A 21,652-nucleotide genomic window follows, 5' to 3' on the forward strand; every position below is an offset into this window, starting at 1 on the left:
GACCACACCCCCTAATTACCATTTTCATTTTACAACATTTGTTTGAACATATTTCTGTTTTTTTTCCAGTTATTACAGTTTTGCTAATGAAGGTGACTCTAACTTCTCCCAAGGGACCTGTTATCTTATATTGTTACGATTACTTATTTGCTTATCTCAAAATTGTTAAAAAATTATCTAATCTTCTGCTGTGGCTGTTCTAGGCTCTCTGCCAAAAGCCAATTAAGTTAGAAACATTGTTTGTTCAGTGCAGAGAAAAACTGGACTTTCTAGTACAAATGAGGGACTGTGGGTTGTGCTGTCAAAAGAGGGACTGTCCCTCTAAAAACAGGACAGTTGGGAGGTATGTAAATCTGAGAATGAATTGCAGGAAGGCCAATGGGCACATAGAACTGTGTAAAATGTTTATGACCTAAAAGTAGGAGTTGGAGTACAATTCTCAGGCAGTGTTTTTATAAATACCTACCTGGCATACAGTGACATTGAAGGGTTGATGTCAATTTTACTGACGCTTTTTAAGTTGTCTTATAAATATGGCCCCAAGTGTTCTTGACCTACATTATTTGTCCCTATGCTGCAAGCTCTCAGGTGGGAGGGGATCCGTTTAGAATTCAGCTCGGGGTGTGTCTGACCTTCTTTCATTCTTTACCAAACCTGTTCCAAGTTATGTCCCTTATTCCTCACAGACGTTTAGAAGAAGAGCAGAGGGACAGCGTTGTGCCCCCCACCCTCCATCAATCAATAACACAGTGTTGGATGGGGGGTTTGTAGCTGGAGGCTTTCTAGTAATCTGACACAACATGGGGAAAAAATGGAGGATTTTATTGCTTCTCATTAACTTCTGGCAGGGTGAGTAACTTTTAGGACATTATCCACTGTGTCTGCTTATTAGTCTTTCTCTATTCATTTTTACATGGTTTATACATTTTGTAGAACTGTATTATATAAGAGTTTCAAGAAGGCAAAGTTCCTTCCTACGTCCAAAAATCAGCTTTATGGGAGTATCAGGATGCTTCATACTGTTGTAGCTTTATTATCATAAGATCTAGATTGGCATGTCATTGGCCCTTACAATAACTAGGGTTAGTTAAAGGAGAACTAAAGCTTAACTAAAGAAGTAGCTAGAAATGTTGTACATGATGTTTTGTGCTTCTGTACCAGCCCAAGGCAACCACAGCCCTTTAGCAGTAAAGATCTGTGTCTCCAAAGATGCCCCAGTAGCTCCACATCTTCTTTTCTGCTGATTCACTGCACATGCTCTGTGCTGCTGTCACTTACTGAGCTTAGGGAGCCACTCACAATATACAGTACACATAGAATAGAAATGTCACAATATAAGGCTGATTAGTAATTAATACACATAATTACTACATGGCAGCACAGAAACCAGTGCAATTAGCATCAGAATTTAATAATCAGCAAACCTGTAGCATCAGCTTATATTACAGCCAGGGAAGCTCATTTTCTGCTGGATAATTAGTGACGAGCCCTAAGCTTAGCTTCTCAACAGCCAATCAGAGCCCACTGAGCATGTGAGTGTCACAGACACTTTCCAAGATGGTGACCCCCTGTGACAAGTTTGAAGTCCTGGATCATTGCTGCTATTGACAAGCTGAAACTGGTGCAATAAGTTTGGTATATAAAATATGGCATTTTTAGCCACATTAATTTTTAGGGTTTAGTTCTCTTTTATGTCTCTCTATTCTGGTTCAGGGGTTCCTAAGTTCAATTCTTGTATCAGTTCCTTTTGCCAACTTACTTTCCATGATGTATTAGTTTGGCTCACTGTATGGGGACGGCCTATCTCATAGTATTAGAAAAAAGTAAAGGGAACAGGGCAGACCAGCGTTGAAAAATAACAAGTATTTTATTACATGATAATTATATTCATATGTAGTTTTTGCATGTGCCCCTGACAAAGGCCCCTTTTATGGAGTTGAAATGTGTCGGGTTTCTCTTTATTTATATACTTATCATGTAATAATATACTTGATATTTTTCAATGCTGGTGTGCCCTGTTCCTTTTACTTTTCACTTAATTTCCATGGTCCCTTCAGATGATATAACCTACACGGGACAAGGACCCAAGTGCAAGAGAAAAGATGCTCAGGTTTGGGTAAGAGACAACCCTTGAGATGTTAGACGACTGCCTGAGGCTACTGGATGTTGTTAATGTGACAACTCTGGCTTCCACAAGTAAATTCTACACTGAATCCATAGGTCTGTTATGGAAACCTCCAACAAAAGAGCTTGATAAATCCACAAAGGGAATTCAGGACTTTGCTGGGTTTCATTAGGTCGCTGTCTTTCTGTGATCTGATGGTTCCTCTAAATACATTTTTGTGTATAATGTGCAAATATTGACTGCATTCTTATAAGAGGTTTTCAGGTTTGCTAATAGGTCACCTTACTTTAATTCCAAGAATACCCAGGAAAAGTGTTCACTCCCAGATCTTACCGTAACTGACCTTTGGTTTGGACCAGCCCAATAAAATGCTTTGAAGCCTCAGGCCAACAGTTTGTGAACCACCAAGGCTAATTTGCTAAAAGAATGCAAAGTGTGAAATATCAGAACTATTTACCTTTTTTTACCCATAAGGGCAAATAAACACGGTCAGATTCGGGAGATTAATCGCCCGGTGACAAATCTCCTCTTCTTCGGGGCGACTAATCTCCCCGAACTGCCTTCCCGCTGGCTACAATGTAAATCACAGGCGGGCTGGCTCTCAGATCACTTTGTTTGCCTCACAAGGAAACTCTGGGCAACTCTGGAAAACGAAGAGCTCCGAATGCCATCCCGTCGTCGATTTACATTCTAGCCGCAGGGGATGCAGTTCGGGGAGATTAGTCGCCGAAGAAGAGGAGATTTGTTGCCGGGCGACTAATCTTCCCGAATCTGAGCGTGTGTCTCTGCCCTAATATGTGCCACAGAAAATGAGTTTGTTAATAGTGGGCAAATGGGTGCAATTTGCTCCTACGAAGGAAAGGATGGACCATGGACTTCCCACATATATACTTATACATGTCTGTGTGTTTTAACTCATGTCACAGTGAATACCTAAAGTCACAGTACTCAAAGGGCACCCTAATTTTACTGCCTGGTCAAGGCAGGTGTTGGCTCCTCATTCATCAAAGTTGACACAACTGGCCAGTATGTATATATGCATTTTTTATTCTGCACCCATATTAGTGCCTAATGTAAAGGAACCCTTCTGTCCTACAGTAAAGACAAGTCCAGTTTTCAACTCCAACTATAGCTGAACTACACCCCCAGCTCTGACTCTCAGGGAAGACTGGAAGTTACAATAACAAAAGCATAATGTCCCTTGTCTCAATTCTAAAGTGATTTTATTTTTTCAACTTCTACAAGTAAAATAGAGATGCCTTTCCCCTTAATGTTTTATTCATCACACTCTTTATTAAAGCCAGACAAAAGCACATTTTCCTCACGTTGTCAAGGCTAATACTTTCTTGAAATTATTATTTTTTTTTTGTAAACCCCCTTTATATTTTTGTGCTAAATAAATATCCCAGCTCGCTTCAATTGCTTTTCATTCAGAGGGATTATCATTTATACTGCCCTTGGAGACTGCAGTAAGTGCCTAGTAAAGGATAAAAGTCCCATTACAAAGGCATGGACCTGTTTTGTAAAAGCAGGGTTGTGTATAAATAAAAGGCTGCGGGTCTAGTAACCCATAACAACCAACAAAAGGGTGTTTTCTAACAGCTGACCACTGAATGCTACCTGCTGAAGGGCTGCTATTGGCTAATAGACCTGTAGACACCTTTTAGTACATTACCGCCTAAGGGTTTCATTCTTTGTTTGTCCTGTTAAGTAAATTCTACATTATATAAAGCCTGTGTCCTAATGGTATAAGTATACTGTACTATAGTGCCCTAACTGTCAGCTTGTTGAATGGAGGAGAGTCTCCCCCAAATGCTTCAACAATACAATTAAAGGGAGATAGCTCATAGTACAAGTTGATCCAGGGACTGGTCCCATTGCCATTTTGGAGTCGGGAAGGAATTTTTCCCCCTCTGAGGCAAATTGGAGAGGCTTCAGATGGGTTTTTTTTGGATTCCTCTGGATCAACTGGCAGTTAGGCAGGTTAAAATAGAGTTAAAAAGTTGAACTTTATGGATGTGTGTCTTTCAACCTAATTTACTATGTATAAAGGAGCACTGGGTCAAGAACCCATGGGCACAAAAGCACAGAACAGGGATGAAGCAAAATGCAGGCTGATGAACCCCAGATAAGAATGGCACTAGCAGAACCTGCTCCTGTTGCTTTCTCAGTCCAGCTCCATTCCTTTCCACCGATTTCTCCAGATTACCCATAATTCTGTAAAATGCAACCCTAAGGGATGGTTGACAATAAAATGAATTGTTTCAGGATATTTGTCTCAAAAGATCTGAATATAGAAATGTTTATCAGATGAAGAATATCTAACTATGTGGGATATGCCAATGAAATTATTTGGAATAGCCAGAGCTCCATCTATCCGTCCCACAGCCTGTTCCCAAGATTAAATGATTTTCATGTTTCTGATTTGGAAGTGGATTACGGTTCCTGTTCGAGGTAAAGGCTATGGGTACAATTAAATAAATATATGGGATGCAGGTTTGGTTGTCACCACTCTTATGAAGAAGACTTCTTTAGTGACAGGAGGGCCACCAACTGCCCTGCCTTACTCAAAAATATCCCCTGAAATACCTATAATTGGGTATTTTTTTCATCTGTCCTTTATACCAGGGTTCCTTGACTAGTTTCAAACACTCGTTATGATATAGATATTGGATGTCTTTACCTGGATGTCGCAACGCTACCTTAAATTAAACCTCTCTAAAACTGAAATGGTTCTCTTTCCTCCAACTAACACCAGTAACTTCCCGGAAGTATCCATCATAGTTAACAATTCCACTGTCACCCCCTCTCCCCAGGCCCGGTGCCTTAGGATTATCCTAGATTCTGCCCTGTCATTCACTCCTCATATCCAGTCACTTATTAAATCATGTCACTTTCACATAAGGAACATATCCAAAATACGATCATTTATCAGCCAAGCCGCTGCCAAAATTCTTATTCACTCTCTCGTCATATCACGTCTAGACTACTGTATCTCTCTTTTAATTGGCCTTCCCCTCCAGAGACTGTCACCTCTCCAGTCCATAATGAACACTGCTGCGAGGCTCATACACCTCAGCAACCGCTCCTCCTCTGCCTCGCCATTCTGTCACTCCCTGCACTGGCTTCCGTTACCTTTCAGAATCAAATTCAAATTACTGACACTGACTTTCAAAGCACTTCATAACTCTGCCCCACCCTACATCTCTGAACTCATCTCTATATACTCACCCACTCGCTTACTACGCTCCTCTACTGACCTACTACTCAACTCTTCTCTCATTACCTCCTCACATGCTCACATTCAAGACTTTGCAAGGGCTGCACCCCTCCTCTGGAACTCTCTCCCACGGTCTGTCCGACTTTCTCCCAACCTTTCTGCTTTCAAGAAATCTCTGAAAACGCACTTCTTTCGAGAAGCCTACCCTCACTCTGCTTAACTACCAAACGCAACACCACATACAGTACCACATTTCTCACACACTTAATTCGATCTTGCCCACTCCCACACCTTGTGTATTACTCCCTTCCCTTTAGACTGTATGCTTATGCATAGGGCCTTCCTCACCTTTTTGTACCTGTATTGATTGTGATGTATGTAACTCCTCCATATGTTCTATGTATGTAATTCATGTGATTTAGTTGTGTAATCACATTTACTTTACAGTGCTACGCAATATGTTGGCGCTATATAAATACATGTTAATAATAATAATAATAATAATAATAATAGTTTTGCCCTGCAGTGCAGTGGTGGATATAATGATACCTGTAGGAAATTGTAGGAAATACTGTGTATCGCCCAGAGTTCCTTAGCCTGGGATTAATACAAATGTGCTAGAGCCCTGGTGGAAATGGAGAAAAGGAGACGAACATCAAGAGATCGATTTGGAGAGTCAGTTCCCATTATGTAAAGCCAAGCTCTCTTCCCCAGTGAGCTCTTACTTTCCATCACGTGGTAAAAGCCGGCTACACAAAGGCCTGTCGCAAAAATGAACTATTAAATAAAAAATAACCATTTACTACCGGAGAGAACAGTTTTGGAGAACGATATCTCCAAACAGAATAACATTTAGGGTTTTACAAGCTGAACATTTGGTCGCTAAATCTTTTTTTTTTTTTTCTGCTTAGAATTTTGGAATCTCATTTGAAGCTTTCATTGTGACTTTATATTTGGCAAACATAGCAGGTATATAAACTGCCCAGTGCCAATATATGCATCACTGACATGTATGTGTGGGAGTTGCAGCACAGCTATACTTCACCCCATTAATTCCATAGTAATGTTACTTTTCTTATACATATATTATCACTCTCTGCTGGGCAGAAACCCGCAATTATCCAGTGCAGAACATTAACATAATTAAATTGACCCCACAATCCCAAATGACTCAAATAAATAAAAAAATTGAGGCTTAAATGGTGCAGAACGTCACTTTTTAGCTGGGTGTTAGCACCTATTCCTAGAAGAGAATCGTCTTGAAGCCAAAGAACAATAACATTCATAGGGCAGGACCAACTTGTAGCCAATTAGAACATTAGAAAATTCCAAGGGAAAGACCAAGCTGAAGCCAACCAGAGGATGAGAACCTACATCAGTGTAAATAAAGTCTTGAAGAGCTAAACTGATCTGTAGCCAAAATAATATAACTCTTTGTGGGCTTGCCCAATGAGCGTATTACAACTGTTCAGGGGTTATATTATTCTGTAGATTCTCAAATCAATAGAGCTCTCACAGGGCTAGACCCACCTGTAGCACTTGTACATTTAAACATTCTCAAGACAAAATCAAACCAGCCAAGGCAAGACTGGTCTGGACTGGGATTAAAAATAGGCCCTGGAATTTGAAGTAGAGGCCCATAGCCCCCCAAAACAGTGGCTGTCTAAGGCATTTTATAGCAGTCTTCGCAGATTTCCAGTCTGGGCCTGGGCAAGAACAATTAGAACATTCACAGGGGAAGATCAAAGAGGATTAAAAACGTTCACAGTCTAGACCTGTGTTTGGCTCAATTAAAACCCAACCTTTAGCCAGGATCCCCCATAGTTATAATATGGAAAACATTCATATATCATGATGATGATGATGATATATCTGCCTTTCAACCATAGTTCCAACAGAATATCTAGGGCAGGAAAAAAATTCAACCTCTCAAATCTCTAATCTAATTGACTTTCAAGATGAGCTTCCAGTAGTATTTAATCAGCAAATAGGCATTATTCCCAAGTCTCTTCAGTTTGGCTACTCAAAAGCCAAGGCTTTGAGCTCCTCTAGGGGTGACAGCTCCACAGTTTGGGAACTATTGGTCTATATCAACCTGTAGTTAAGGAGAGGATTATATTATGTATGTCTCTCTGTTGCTGAAAGGGCAAAACTACTGTACCGTAAAAAAACAATAGACAAATAAAATTCTTGGGATGAGAATAAAGTGTTGAAAGATTCAGAAAGAAACTGAAGTAATAAATAGGCAGACTGAACAGGACTAGGGGTACTTTATTTCCATAATAACACAAAATCAGCCTTTTCACGCAAGGGATTGAACTTGGAAGAGCAAATGAGTGCTCGTATCTTGACTCTCTTCTGTGCCACTTCCATTAAAATTGAGAAACAAATGAATGTATTTCATGGTACTGGAACCTTGGGTTCCAGTACCATGAAATACATTCATGTTTTCTCTAAAATTGCAAAATACTCAATGTAAATGCCAACTCCTAACAGGTAGTTGCCTACCACTAAGTGATTTGGATCTTTTGTGGAAGAGAAAACTCTTGTATAATTCTTATGATCCTCTCCTGAACCCAGAACCGCAGATCATTGCTCATTGCAAACACATGGAAGGCCAAGGCTGTGTGTTGGGAGGTTAATGAGTATTGTGCTGCCTCTGTAACAACTACTGCCTTTATATACATTTCCTTACACCTTCCATTAACTTCCATTCTTTTATATGTAGGACACACATCACACACATATATATATTGTGGGAAGATTAGCTTTTGTAATGGTAGGCAGACAGGTATCTTATGGAGAGAAGAGACAGGGACACACAAAAACGCAGAAAAAAATAAAGATTTTGCCTTTAATTGGTAAATAAAAACACATTAACGGGGAGTTTGTCTTGATATGGCGATATAACATCATATATATAAAAATGTAGTCTTTCTGACTACCCCAGGGCCTCTCCCAGACCCTGTTCACTTTCATCAAAACACTCGGCCTGTCTTCAGGCACAGTCACCAGTCCCTGGGCACTTGCTTTCTCTGAAGCTCAGACACTGCAAGTCACAGTTTCCCCAAGAGACCTGCTTATCTTAAATTGTTCCAATTGTGTCTTTGCTTATCTTAAATTGTTACAAACGTATCTAAGTGCACCTGCCAGGTATTCTGGGCTCTCTGCCAAAAGCCAATTAAGTTAGAAACTTTGCATCTTTTTCTGGCTGGTCAATACAGAGGATCAAAGAGAAAGTCAGAACATTTCAGCAATAATCCAGGACTGTGGGTTGAGCTGTCAATATTGGAACTGTCCCACGACAAACAGGACAGTTGGGAGGTATGAGCTCCACGGGCCGCTTGATCCTCTCTCAGGCTTTTGTTCCCACACCACGAACACCAGGACTGTGTCTCTTCCAGACATCCAGGGAAGTGCACCCCCATAGATATGGGAGTGCACCCCTTTTACTTGCAGTAGCAGCTCTACTTTCAGCTGCCACCAAATGACCTGATTGGGAGGGAATATTAACTCTGCATGCTTTTCTGTACATTTTCATGCACTATAGATGGGTTTTCCAAACACACTGTCACATTATATATATATATATATATATATATATATATATATATATATATATATATATATATATATATATATATATATATATACTGGGGGCCACATTGCTACTTACCTCATAGCTCTGAGTTCAATGCCAACTCATGACATGGAGAATGCAGTCTTAATCAGGTTATGATAACATTAAAGGCCTTAAATGTTCATCATGTCTCTGTATTTAGGCAACTGAACTTTTCTAATAGACCTTCAACTCATGAATATTCCTGGGGAAAACTGTAAGCTTCTGCCGAGTACAAACCAGCATGAAAAACAAAATATTTCCTTTTAACCTTTGCATAATGTCAGTATTAATGTAGAATAATCATTTTTTAAATCAAACTGACAATTGAAGGTTGTTTATAGCTGGCCGGGGTTCCACCAAGGACGGTGGGGGTTATGGTTGATGCTAGCTCATTACTGATCCTTCATTTGGGTTGTTGACTTTATTAATTACAGGCCCTGTGCACACACATCATTCTGATCTGACTTGCTCTATGATATTGCACTGCCATAATATTGAGCAATTGAAAAGATCCATGCTCCTCTCACTTGCTTTATCCAATGACATTGTGATGTACGGGTATGGGATCCGTTACCCAGAAACCTGTTATCCGGAATTCCATTTTCCAAAAAGCTCCGAATTACAGAAAGGCCATCTCCCATAGACTCCATTATAATCAAAAAATGATTTCCTTTTTCTCTGTAATAATAAAACAGTAGCTTGTACTTGATCCCAACTAAGATATAATTAATCCTTATTGGAGGCAAAACCAGCCTTTTGGGTGTATTTAAAGTTTACATGATTTTCTAGTAGACTTAAGGTATGCTTAAATTCTGGAAAGATCCATTATACTAAAAACCCCAGTTCCCGAGCATTCTGGATAACAGGTTCCATACCTGTACTTGCTACTGGTTTGATTGGTCTTTACATTGGTTGCTCTGTCTATCCTTAGCATGCAGCCATAACATGATTACCAGTTGCATCAAACTCAACTCTGCTCTTCATTCTCAAGAGTTGGGCAATACTGAACAATAGGTCCAAATAAGCAAATCAGGCGACGATTATCGGACACCCATTGACATTAATGGGAGCTGGCGTCAGCTTCGACGCCGGCGCCAATTTTGATGCAGACAAATTGTCGCCGGCGTCAAAATTCACGTTGCTTGTTCACTAATTTTGCAGGGACAAATTCGCCCATCACTACCTCAAACCCATCCGGAGTGCCACCTGATTTGCTTATTTGGAAATATATCACAGCATTCTGGTTGCATTCTAGGTGCATTCTGTAGGGTGTATATGGCCTTATGAAGATAGAGTTGTTGTAGTACCCTCTAAACCAGTGATCCCCAACCAGTGGCTCGAGAGCAACATGTTACTCTCCAACCCCTTGGATGTTGCTCCGAGTGACCTCAAAGCAGGTGTTTCTTTTTGAATTCCAGGCTTGGAGGCAAGTTTTGGTTGTATAAAACCAGCGGTACTTCCAAAAAGAGTCTCTTGTAGGCTGCCAGTCCACATAGGGGCTACCGATCAATCACAGCCCATAATTGACAACCCAAGGAACTTTTTGCATTCTCCTGTTGTTGTTGTTGTTGCTCCTCAACTTTTTTTTTTACAATTGAATGTGGCTTGTGGGTTAAAAAGGTGGGAGACCTCTGCTGTAAACTATGGTAGTCAGTTGAAGGTCTTGATGTTCTCTACACCATCCTGAATGCGGTTACTGCATATATTTATGGTTTAAGGATAGTATTCTAAAGATAAAATGGTCCTTTCATAAGAAACAGTCTGTATTAAGAGTATGAAGGTTAGATTAGTCAAAAATATTTACCCAAATGATGATGACAATTTGAGATATTCAGGGTGGAGGAGATAGTCAATAGCCTGTGCATTTTTGTAGCGTCTGTTACAATATATTCTATCAACAAGGTGTCGTCAGCAATCCACACCCACTGGCGAAATAACCTAAATGTTTGTTTTGGGAGAAAAAAAAAAAGATTGTCGTAAATCTCATAAAAATCATTAGAACTTCTGGGTATGAAGAGCCTCGCCCAGACAACTGATACATCAAGTCTAATAATAGTTCCTAGGACATAGGTACATAGTGAACTGTGTTCAAGAAAGTCCTTCATATTTCACATATTTTATCAATTGCTTCGGAGAGTTGAAAAAGAATTTGGGCAAGTACTGGCCTACATTCATGGCGAAGCAATTATAATAAGTATTGTTACATAATAAGGCTAAGAGGAAGACATGACGGCTCTTTCCCCATATATAGGGCACTGTGCAAAGGGCAACATAATTGCACTGTCCAATAAATGGGTGTATAAAAAAATACTACTCATAACTGAGAAGAGGTAGAGAGAGCCCTGCTCCATAGAGCTCACAATCTAAAAGGAGACAGGGGTATGAGACACAAGGTGTTATTTTTACTATGCGTGATTACATACACAGGTATCTGTTAACCCATTATCCAGAAAGCTCCGAATTACAGAAAGGCCATCTCCCATAGACTCAATTTTATCCACAAAAATATATATATATTTTTAAATTATTTCCTTTTTCTCTGTAATAATAAAACTGTACAGGTATGGGATCCATTATCAGGAAACCAGTTATCCAGAATGCTCCCATAGACTCCATTTTATCCAAAATTTTGGATAACAAAATTTTAAAAAAGTATTTCCTTTTTCTCTGTAACTATAAAACAGTCGCTTGTACTTGACCCCAACTAAGATATAATTAATCCTTATTGGAAGCAAAACCAGCCTATTGGATTTAATTAATGTTTACATGATTTTCTAGTAGACTTAAGGTATGAAGATCCAAATTACAGAAAGATTCATTATATGGAAAGGCCCAGGTCCCGAGCATTCTGGATAACAGGTCCCCATACCTGTACTTGATCCAAACTAAGATATAATTAATCCTTATTGGAAGCAACTATTTCTGTGCAAATGTAATTGTTCAATCTCTTAATGAATTTGATTGTCCTTTGCTGAAGCTTTCTTGAATTCCCTGAATTGCTTGCTTGTTTTTAAGTTTTTCCCTGAAAACTCAGAAAAAGTCAGATTTTCCGGCTAAACCCAGCAAAGAAAACTTCAAATTGACATAGGTGCCTCTCCCATTGACTAATACAGGATCTCGACAGCGGATTTTCGGATTCAGGTTTTTTGCTGCATCTGGGTATAATAAGTCTTGAAAAATTTGAGTTTTTCTCCTCTATAAATTAGACTTTTCTAGTAAAAAACCCTGATTTTAAACTATTTATTAATAAATAAATTATTAATAAATAAGCCCCTCGGAGTGTCGCTTACCCACTGAGTAACTATAGGTAGAAATACATATGCCATCTTTCTTATTTCAGCTTATGCAGTGCAACATTCCAGGTGCTTTGCTATTATTAGATTGTTTTATCATGCTAGCTCTCCCAATATAAACAGATCCAACATTTTACGCATTCCCTTGAATAAGAATAATTCTACCCCTTGATTAATTTAATTGTCATTTTCTGTAACTTTTCCATATAAAGAACAGGAAAGATACAGTATTTTTGCCTGTTTATGCAGTCTATTTACTTAGGGGCAGATTTACATAGGATCGAATATCGAGGTTTAATTAACCCTCGATATTCGACTGCCGAATGTAAATCCTTCAACTTTGAATATCGAAGTCAAAGGATTTACAGCAATTACGAACGATTCGAAGGATTTTAATCAATCGATCAAACGATTTTTCTACGACCAAAAAAACCTTAGAAAGCCTATGGGGACCTTCTCCATAGGCTAACATTGAGGTTCGGTAGGTTTTAGGTGGCGAAGTAGGGGGTCGAAGTTTTTTTTAAAGAGACAGTACTTCGACTATCAAATGGTGGGATATTCGAACGATTTTTAGTTCGAATTGTTCTTTTCTAAGTCGTAGTCGAAGGTCGAAGTAGCCAAAAAAAACCTTTGAAATTCAATGTTTTTTTTATTCTATTCCTTCACTCGAGCTAAGTAAATGGGCCCCTTAATGTGTAAGGCCCTTCCTAAAGTAAACTCATTGCTATCATACTATGAATCTGTAGAGGAAACATAAGGATTTGAGTAAATGCCGAGTGACTCTCCTTTGATTTGCTCATCTCCAGCTGAGAGTCGCTATTGCTGAAATGCCATAATAACGTTCAAAATCTGTACTGCTGTATCGCTTAAGCCGTTAATCCTGTTTTGGAGTAGTGCTGCACTGATCATGCACAATTTCATATTTGTATGAAAGATTTATGTATTTTATGCAAAATAAAACGTATGGCTTTGTTGTTTGTAGCAGAGATCAAAAACACGGAGCGCTACAGCTCTAATAGAGCTTTATTTATATCCCCATTTTATTTGCTGAAGTGTGTGTCCTCTCTCACCATTTGCTGATGTCTTCCACTCATTAAACGTTATCAAGCACAGGCGTCTCAAGTCAGCAGTGCTATTAAAGTAGTGGAGCCTTCCAGATAAAGGGCATTTGCTCCTCCAACATTTACCCTGACCCTAGTGTATATCAGCCATGAACAAAACAGGACTGCTGGGTTTTCCCCATACAGTTACACTAGTGTGACCTCTACACACAAACACAACATGGGTCATTTACTGCCACATAGTAGCACTTGGCTCTTCCTGTTATGAAGTGACCAAAGAAGGTCCCCTAATGAGTATTTTGGAAGTAATTGTCCAACAATGCCCTACTTTATATCCTAGATCAGGTGTCCCCAACCTTCTTTTACCTGTGAGTCACATTTAAATGTAAAAAGAGTTGGGAAACAAAACAAGCAAGAAAAGTGTTCATTAGTGTGCAAAATAAGGGCTGTGATTGGCCATTCGTTAGCCGCTATGTGGACTGACAGCCTACAGGAGACTCTGATTGGCAGTGCACCTGGTTTTTATACAACCAAAACTTGCCTCCAAGTCTGGAACTGAAAAATAAGCTCCTGCTTTGAGGCCACGGAGCAACATCCAAGGGGTTGGAGAGCAACACGTTGCACTGGTTGGGGATCACTGTCCTAGATCAATTTTAAAAAAAACACCTTTTAGTTTGTGTAGACAGTGTCCCTTTGCATAAATGTACTACAAACCCTACAAACCCTCAATGATCAGACGTTGCCATACACGGGCCGATAAAAGCTGCCAGCAGCTTATTGGCCTGTGTATGGAGCCCTCCGGCGGGCTTCCCCGATCGATATCTGTCTGAAAGTCGCAGCCGCATCTGTTCATTGATGTGGTCACACTATCCGACCGCCTAGGGCCCACGATTGGATCAGCCCGATATCACCCTCCTCAATGTGGGCATATCAGGGAGAGGTCCGCTTGTTTGGTGATCTCTCATTGTATAGCCACCTTAACAGACTGTGCTATAGTAAATAAGGGGCAGATGGGGGTGGCAGCTAAAGAGAGGAATATGATAGGACAGAATGAAGTCTGGAATGAAGAGAAACTATTACCAGTGATCCCCAACCAGTGGCTCGTAAGCAACATGTTGCTCATCAACCCTTGGATGTTGCTTTTAGTTGCCTCAAAGCAGGTGCTTATTTTGGAATTCCAGGCTTGGAGGCATAAAGTTTACAACCAAACAGAGCCTCCTATAGGCTGCCAGTCCACATAGGGCTACCTAGTCAATCACTGCCCATAATTAATACCTCCAGGAACATTTTGCATGCTTGAGATGCTTTTTTTTTTAATGTGGCTCACGGATAAAAAAAAATGTTGGGGATCCCTGTGTTATACAGTCTCTTGGCTCTACCTTTTATGCTTTCAGGCATTTTGTGCCCAAGTATTGGGGATTGTGCCATATGGATAATCCATTATCTGGATGTGAAGGGTCACATACCACCCCTTTATTTCTGCTGCACTAGCCCCAGGCCTTTGTAACCTTTCCACAAATCTGGCTCTGAGAATATATATATATATATATATATATATATATATATATATATATATATATATATAACTTTAGATGTGTACTTATAAAGAACACACTGCTGGGGTGACTGTATCCTCTGTAGATCTGATTGGGAAATAAGCAAATGCAATTGGGTCTAGAGAATTGGCATTGTATAATGCCATTTCATGGCAACTGGTGTTTAATGGGCCAATACTCATCTGAGTAGGGTTTTTTTGGAACAGGGATGATCATATATTGCACATGCTCCAATCATGTAAGTTGGAGGGAGTGTCTATGTCAGTGCCAGGTATTAATTCATCGATGGCCGTTGACAATGAATCCTGATGAACAAGCAACACAACTTTGTCCAAATTAGTCTCCCCGACTAAGCAGTACAATGTATCCAGTTATTTTGTTCAGCCAGAGCCTGGGGCATTCCATTACTTAATGACGTCCTATGATAAATGCAGCTGAAAAGGCTCTTTCTTTTCTGCAGGGCTGAACACAGCAAACTGTATGGCCGGTGCTTGGCGCAGAGCTGGTTTAGCCGGCATTAGGGACTGTCACAATCCTTTGTGTGGCTTGTGACTAGTGAGTGTTGTGTGAATAGAAGTAAGTCTGTTGTATGGGATTGTTTGAAGAATGCTGCGGCTGATGAGCTCTCACAGTAGATCAGAGCGTGGAGGTGATGGGAACAATGTACTTATGGGTGATGGGAGTCCTGCGAGAACAAAGGTTCCTCAATTCCTATTTTTGTTCTTTGCAAACACTTTATCAAATGAAAAAAAAAGAATCCGTACATTTGGCGGTTTTGCTTCTGACGCTTTCACGAAGAGACGGTACTGAATGGAACAATGACTGGCAGGGGAGCTCAAAATCACTTCACGTCTCTGCTCCCCCCCTAAAAAACTAAGAGTCTCACTCATTGTTAGGTTTTTTATTGTGAAATCACAGACATATTGAACGGAAATATTTGGGGACGTGTCATTAAGTGTTGGGGTGATTTATAGCCGGAAGCATTTATTAACAAGCTGCTAACTGAAAGCATGGGAGCAACACACAGAATGGATAGAGTTATATAGAGGGAATATTTATAGGTGAAGATTTATCATTTCCATAATTGGCTGTGTAATATTCAACACATTCGTAGGCATGTAGAGATGGTGCAGCTTAATTCTGGTGGACGTGCATTAAAGGTGTGGTTTGGTTCACCTTTAAAGGAAAAGTGAACCCCTTATTAAAAAAAACCCCTCTCCTACATAGACCCCCCTCCCTCCTCCCCCAGCCTAGCTGCTACCCCGGGCAAATGCCCTAAACTTTTTACTTTCCCCACGGTGCAGATTCAGGGATCAGAGTTCACGGCAGCCATCTTCTTCTTCTTTGGTCTTCATCGGGTCTTCTTCTGGCGCTTCGGCAATATCCGTGACTTTCAGCGAATGCGTAGTCGACAAAAAAACGAAGATTGCTCCAACTGTGCATGCGCCAATACGAAACTTACTTCCCAATGAAGACCGAAGAGAAAAAGATGGCTGCCGTGAACTCCAATGCCTGCACCGAGGGGTAAGTAAAGAGTTAGGAGCAGTGATGGGCGATTTTTGTCTCGTTTTGCTTTGCCACCACAAAATTTGCAGATTTCCCCCAAAATTCACGAAACAGGCGAACATTTGACGCTGGCAACATTTGACGCACATTAAAGTCAATGGGCGTCCGTTTAATTGTCACAAAAAATTCGCAAATTTATTCGCCAGCGGCGAAACACAGAAATTCGCAGTGAATTCGCGCCTGCTGAATAAATTCGCCCATCACTAATTAGGAGAATTTGCCTGGGGTAGCAGCTAGGCTGAGGAGGAGGAGGGAGGGGGGTAGGGTAGGGTTTATTTTAATAAGGGGTTTGCTTCTCCTTTAAGTTAACTTTTAGTTATAGAATGACCAATTCTAAGCAACTTTTCAATTGGTTTCTTTTTTATTGTTTTCACTGAACCCATCTGAAAAACAAATGCTCTGTAAGGCTACTCATGTATTGTTATTGCTACTTTTTATTACTCATCTTTCTATTCAGGTCCTATTCATATTCCAGTCTCTTATTCAAATCAATGCATGGTTGCTAGGGTAATTCGGACCCCAACAACCAGATTTCTGAAACTGCAAACTGGAGAGCTGCTGCATAAAAAGCTAAATAACTCAAAAACCACACATAATAAATGAAAACCAATTGCAACTTGTCTCAACATATGACTCTTTACATCATACTAAAAACTAACTCAAAGGTGTTAACTTGGGAAAAGTAACATCCCACTGGTCCTCTTAGGTCCATGGAATTTGACGTTAAGGGCTCCCTTTGATTGTAGTCATAAAGTGACCCCAAATGCATTGGGGACACTTTTAGTTGCAGCTCAGCAACAACTGGAGGGCCCCAAGTTGAAAATCCCTATTTAACCGCAACCTTCCAAAAGAGGATCCCAAGTAGGGAGCTCAGCTGCCCAATTAATAGCTCAATGCTCAGACGTATATGTGATGATAGCCCATAGACAGTCAAGATTAGATGGTTTGATAGACTACCCAACTATTAAGCCCACCCAAAGGACTTATGAATACAGAGGATTTCTCTAAATCTGGATTCAGTAACAATCACCAAGTTCAATTTGGTACAAAGCAATCTGTTAGTTAATTCAGAGATCAGAGATTGAGGAAGCCTTGGAGGAACATACTGATGCCTTACAGAGCTGTCATGTCTGAGCTTTAGGGAAAGTCTCTCCTTTGGGCAAAGGGCCAAAATAACTAAAGGTGTCAGTCAGGTGCAATTCAGAACAGTCCCTCCAGCTGGAGAAAGTACAATACTAATTACAGTTACAGCCTGCAGATACTAAATCCTCTATAGATTAATACAGGTGTGGGGCCTTTTATCCAGATAAAGGATCTTTCCATAATTTGGCTCTTCATACCTTAAGTCTACTAGAAAATCAATTAAATGTTAAATAACCACAATAGGCTGGCTTTCCCACCAATAAGGATTCATTATATCTTAGTTTGGATCAAGTACAAGGTACTGTTTTATTATTACAGAGAAAAAGGAAATATTTGGATAATTAAGCACAGGTACCTGCGATGGGTACAAGCATATTGCACCCATGTTTAATGTAGTTTTATTCTCTAAATACAGTGAACTATGAATAACAGCTCCTTGTCCAACCCCCCTTCCAGTGTAAGTTGGTCTGTGCCTTCCAGTAACTCAGACAAGTGTAGGTGATGGTCTGATATTACAATGGAGGGGTTGGGTGACAAAGCTCCTTGGCCTATATTTACAAAAAATGGCATCTTTATAAAAGTTTATATTTAACTGTGTGCTTTCTTACTACTTATTTATAATGGCACACGGGCAGAGTTGAGGAGATTAGACAAATCTCCTCTTCTTCAGGGCGACTAATCTCCCCGAACTGCCTTCCTACTGGCTAGAATGAAAATTGTCGGCGGGATGGCACTCGGAGCGATTCGTTTCCCGAAGTCGCCCGAAGTTTCCTTGTGAGGCAACTTCTTGCGACTTCGGAAAACTAAGAATGAAAAGGCAGCAAAGGCCATTCTGAGAGATTTGTTGCACCGAAGAAGAGGAGATTTGTCGCCGGGCGACTAATCTCCCCGAATCTGCCCGTGTGTCTCTGCCCTAAAAGTTCACCAGTTACACCAAAATTTTAGAACAAAGTTGGATTCAGTGGAGGTCATTTATAAAGTTCGCGCAGCGCATATTTTTCGCAAATGGTTGTATTGCGCATGTTTTTTCCTGAACGCAAACATATTGCACTGCTCTGCCCCTTTTCCGTTTTTTTCCGAATTCGCATTGTGAAAAATTTTTCGCAAATGGTGCGCCAATGAGACGCCAAATGAGACGGGAGAAAATATCGTTAACAGTAACAAATTCACAGTTTGCAAAACTGTTTTACAAATATTTTATCCCCTGCCAAAGTTGTGGCGTAATTGAGTCGCAGAGTGTGAGCATAAATTTTCGCAATTTGCGAATTGTGACATATTTAAAAAGCTCCTATAGACATTTGCATTGTGAAAAAAATGCGTAATTCTGTTTGCACCCTCGTATTCAGCTTTATAAATATAACCATACGCAGGGCAAATATATTCACTTTGCCAACCAATCTGCCCTGCGCGAAGTTTATAAATGAGCCCCAGTGAGTCCATGGAAGTGCAGGGACCGCAGTAAGAGTAAGAGGTGTGATCAGAAGCCTGTGTAACTGGTAGAATTACATAAGGACTTACATAACATATGCAAATTGAATAACTAGGCCAGATTCTACCCTAGTTACTAGACTCGCACACATTTTTACACAGTTTGTGTTATTTTGCAGGTTTTTAACATTGGCAAATGGCTGTGTAGAAGAACCATTAATAAATATGGCCATTGTGTCTAGATTACTGTGGCTTTTTTGCAGAGTGTAAACATTGTGGAAACCATGTCTATATACAGCCATGCAATCTCTGTTATCTGCAATCGAAGGTGATTTTTTACCAGGACCTGGCAGTTTGGCCCACCATTTATTCAGATTACACAGGCAGCTGTAGCTGTGACATTGCCCTACAGAAGGACTTCAACTTATACTTAACTATTTGTCACAGTCAATAACTGTAAAACAATCATCAGTTTGGATTATAGGGCTCGTGTACCAGACAGTGTTCCGTGAAAAATGCATCATTTGGGCACAAATTGCTGTTTTTTTAAACCCACAAAGCAGAGTTTTTTCCCCAAGAATTTCTAAGTGTCCATTTAATAGCAAATGACCCAGCTGTTTGGTGCTGTGCATGCAGGTTATGCTGTGCAGTTCTCCTATGTTCATTGAGACCATCTTGGCATGTCCAGCTGCAGAGCTAGCACTTCAGTAGGAGCCTATGTAACTGTGACCCCATCTGTACATCACCATTTATATCAGACAAGTGATAATAGGAATAGGAACGACACGATTCATTAAAGTACTTGCGTTCAAACACTCTCCTGCATTTACCTTCCTCTTCTGATAAATCCTGAACAAGATATTTATATATACATACAGTACATATTTAAAGGCACAACGTTGCCAAGTTTTTGTCCCTAAGAAAGGTTAATTAAGCTTTTTCAACCCACATTAATTATGTAATTATAACAAACTACAACAAACACAAAGAAAAGATCATCGAACTCATCAAAAGATTAAAATCTAATGGCATACATTTTGTAAATAATCTGTAGATAGATAGATAGATAGATAGATAGATAGATAGATAGATAGATAGATAGATAGATAAATCGATAGATTGATAATAGATATATAGATAGATAATAGGTATATAGAAAGATAGATCGATAGATAGATAGATAGATAGATAGATAGATAAATCGATAGATTGATAATAGATATATAGATAGATAATAGGTATATAGAAAGATAGATCGATAGATAGATAGATAGATAATATATAATAGATAGATAGATAGATAGATAGATAGATGATAGATAGATAGATAGATAGATAGATAGATAGATAGATAGATAGATAGATAGATAGATAGATAGATAGATAGATAGATAGATAGATAGGTAGGTAGACAGACAGACAGACAGACAGACAGACAGACAGACAGATAGATGATAGATAGATAGATAGATAGATAGATAGATAGATAGATAGATAGATAGATAGATAGATAGATAGATACAGAGATAAATGGAGATACATATACAGATATAGAAAGAGAGAATGATAGATAGATAGATGAGAGCTGTATAAATAAATATATAGATAGATGATAGATACAGTAGATGTAGATGATAGATAGATGATAGATAGATAGATAGATAGATAGATAGATAGATAGATAGATAGATAGATAGATAGATAGATAGATAGATAGATGGAGAGAGATGGATAGAAGATAATGAGACTATAAAGCTACAATAGACATAGTGTGTGAGATATTAAGTTAGACAGACAAGAGATGATAGATAGACAGACTGATAGCTTGATACACAGATAGAAGTGGGAGATATAAGATCAGGCAAAGAATAGATTGTAGATAGATATAATTGATAGATCTGCAACTGACTATTAGAGGTGTGGGAATATAATGCGCATGATGCAGGTAGGTAGATAGGTGTATGTGCCCTAAAGGTAAGAAACACTTACGTCCAAATACCTGAGATGTAGGTCAGTGCTAGAGACTGGGTGCAGCGGGGAGGGTACAGCACTGCTATGGGTGTCGGGATATGTACAGTATCTATGTGAATAACTAGAGATAAACATCTCCCTTCCACCCAAATGTCCTTAGAAATCATAAGTGTGAGTCATGGTGACATTCCCATCAGTACTATTTGTACATTGCATTACATGTGCATTACCTTCCTTAGCACCTACCTGCCTGCTATCCACCACCTGGATCCTTCATCATGCCTGGAATTACTTGCAATCCATGTAGCCTCCCAGAAACCAGAAATATCAAGCAATATGAATGGAACAACACTATAATAGGAAACCCCAGTATTATATCAATGTAACAGTGCCCATTTGCACAGGCAGCTTGAGGTTAGTACGGAGGTACTTAATGATGAGGTCTGCTGTATGATAGTTCTCCTCTTCCATAATGTACTACAAGAGATTCACTGGCACACAGGTATTGCTGCAGGGTGAAACCCTTGCTTTAAATGTATTTAATGCAGCATGCAACGTTTCGGGGATGACCCCTTTATCAAGCAAACGTGAAGTTCTCCTCTTCCCAGCCACTTCTGCCTACAAACAGGAGGAATGGGTCAAGTGTGCACTGGGACCGACTAAAAAT

The 21,652-nt window shown here is 39.7% G+C and overlaps 1 protein-coding gene across 1 annotated transcript in view; it reads left to right on the forward strand.

Annotated features, from left to right (window-relative positions):
- Nucleotides 1–347: 347 nt before the first annotated feature.
- The window catches only part of LOC121395640 (urokinase plasminogen activator surface receptor-like), a 38,019-nt gene continuing 16,714 nt past the window's right edge, over nucleotides 348–21,652 (forward strand). Inside the window, exon 1 of the mRNA XM_041569668.1 lies at nucleotides 348–849. Coding sequence (XP_041425602.1) covers nucleotides 801–849 — 49 coding nt within the window. The 5' untranslated portion in view covers nucleotides 348–800. The remainder of the gene's footprint in view (nucleotides 850–21,652) is intronic.

The sequence above is a fragment of the Xenopus laevis genome, chromosome 7L (assembly GCF_017654675.1).
Source record: "Xenopus laevis strain J_2021 chromosome 7L, Xenopus_laevis_v10.1, whole genome shotgun sequence".
Lineage (NCBI taxonomy): Eukaryota > Metazoa > Chordata > Amphibia > Anura > Pipidae > Xenopus > Xenopus laevis.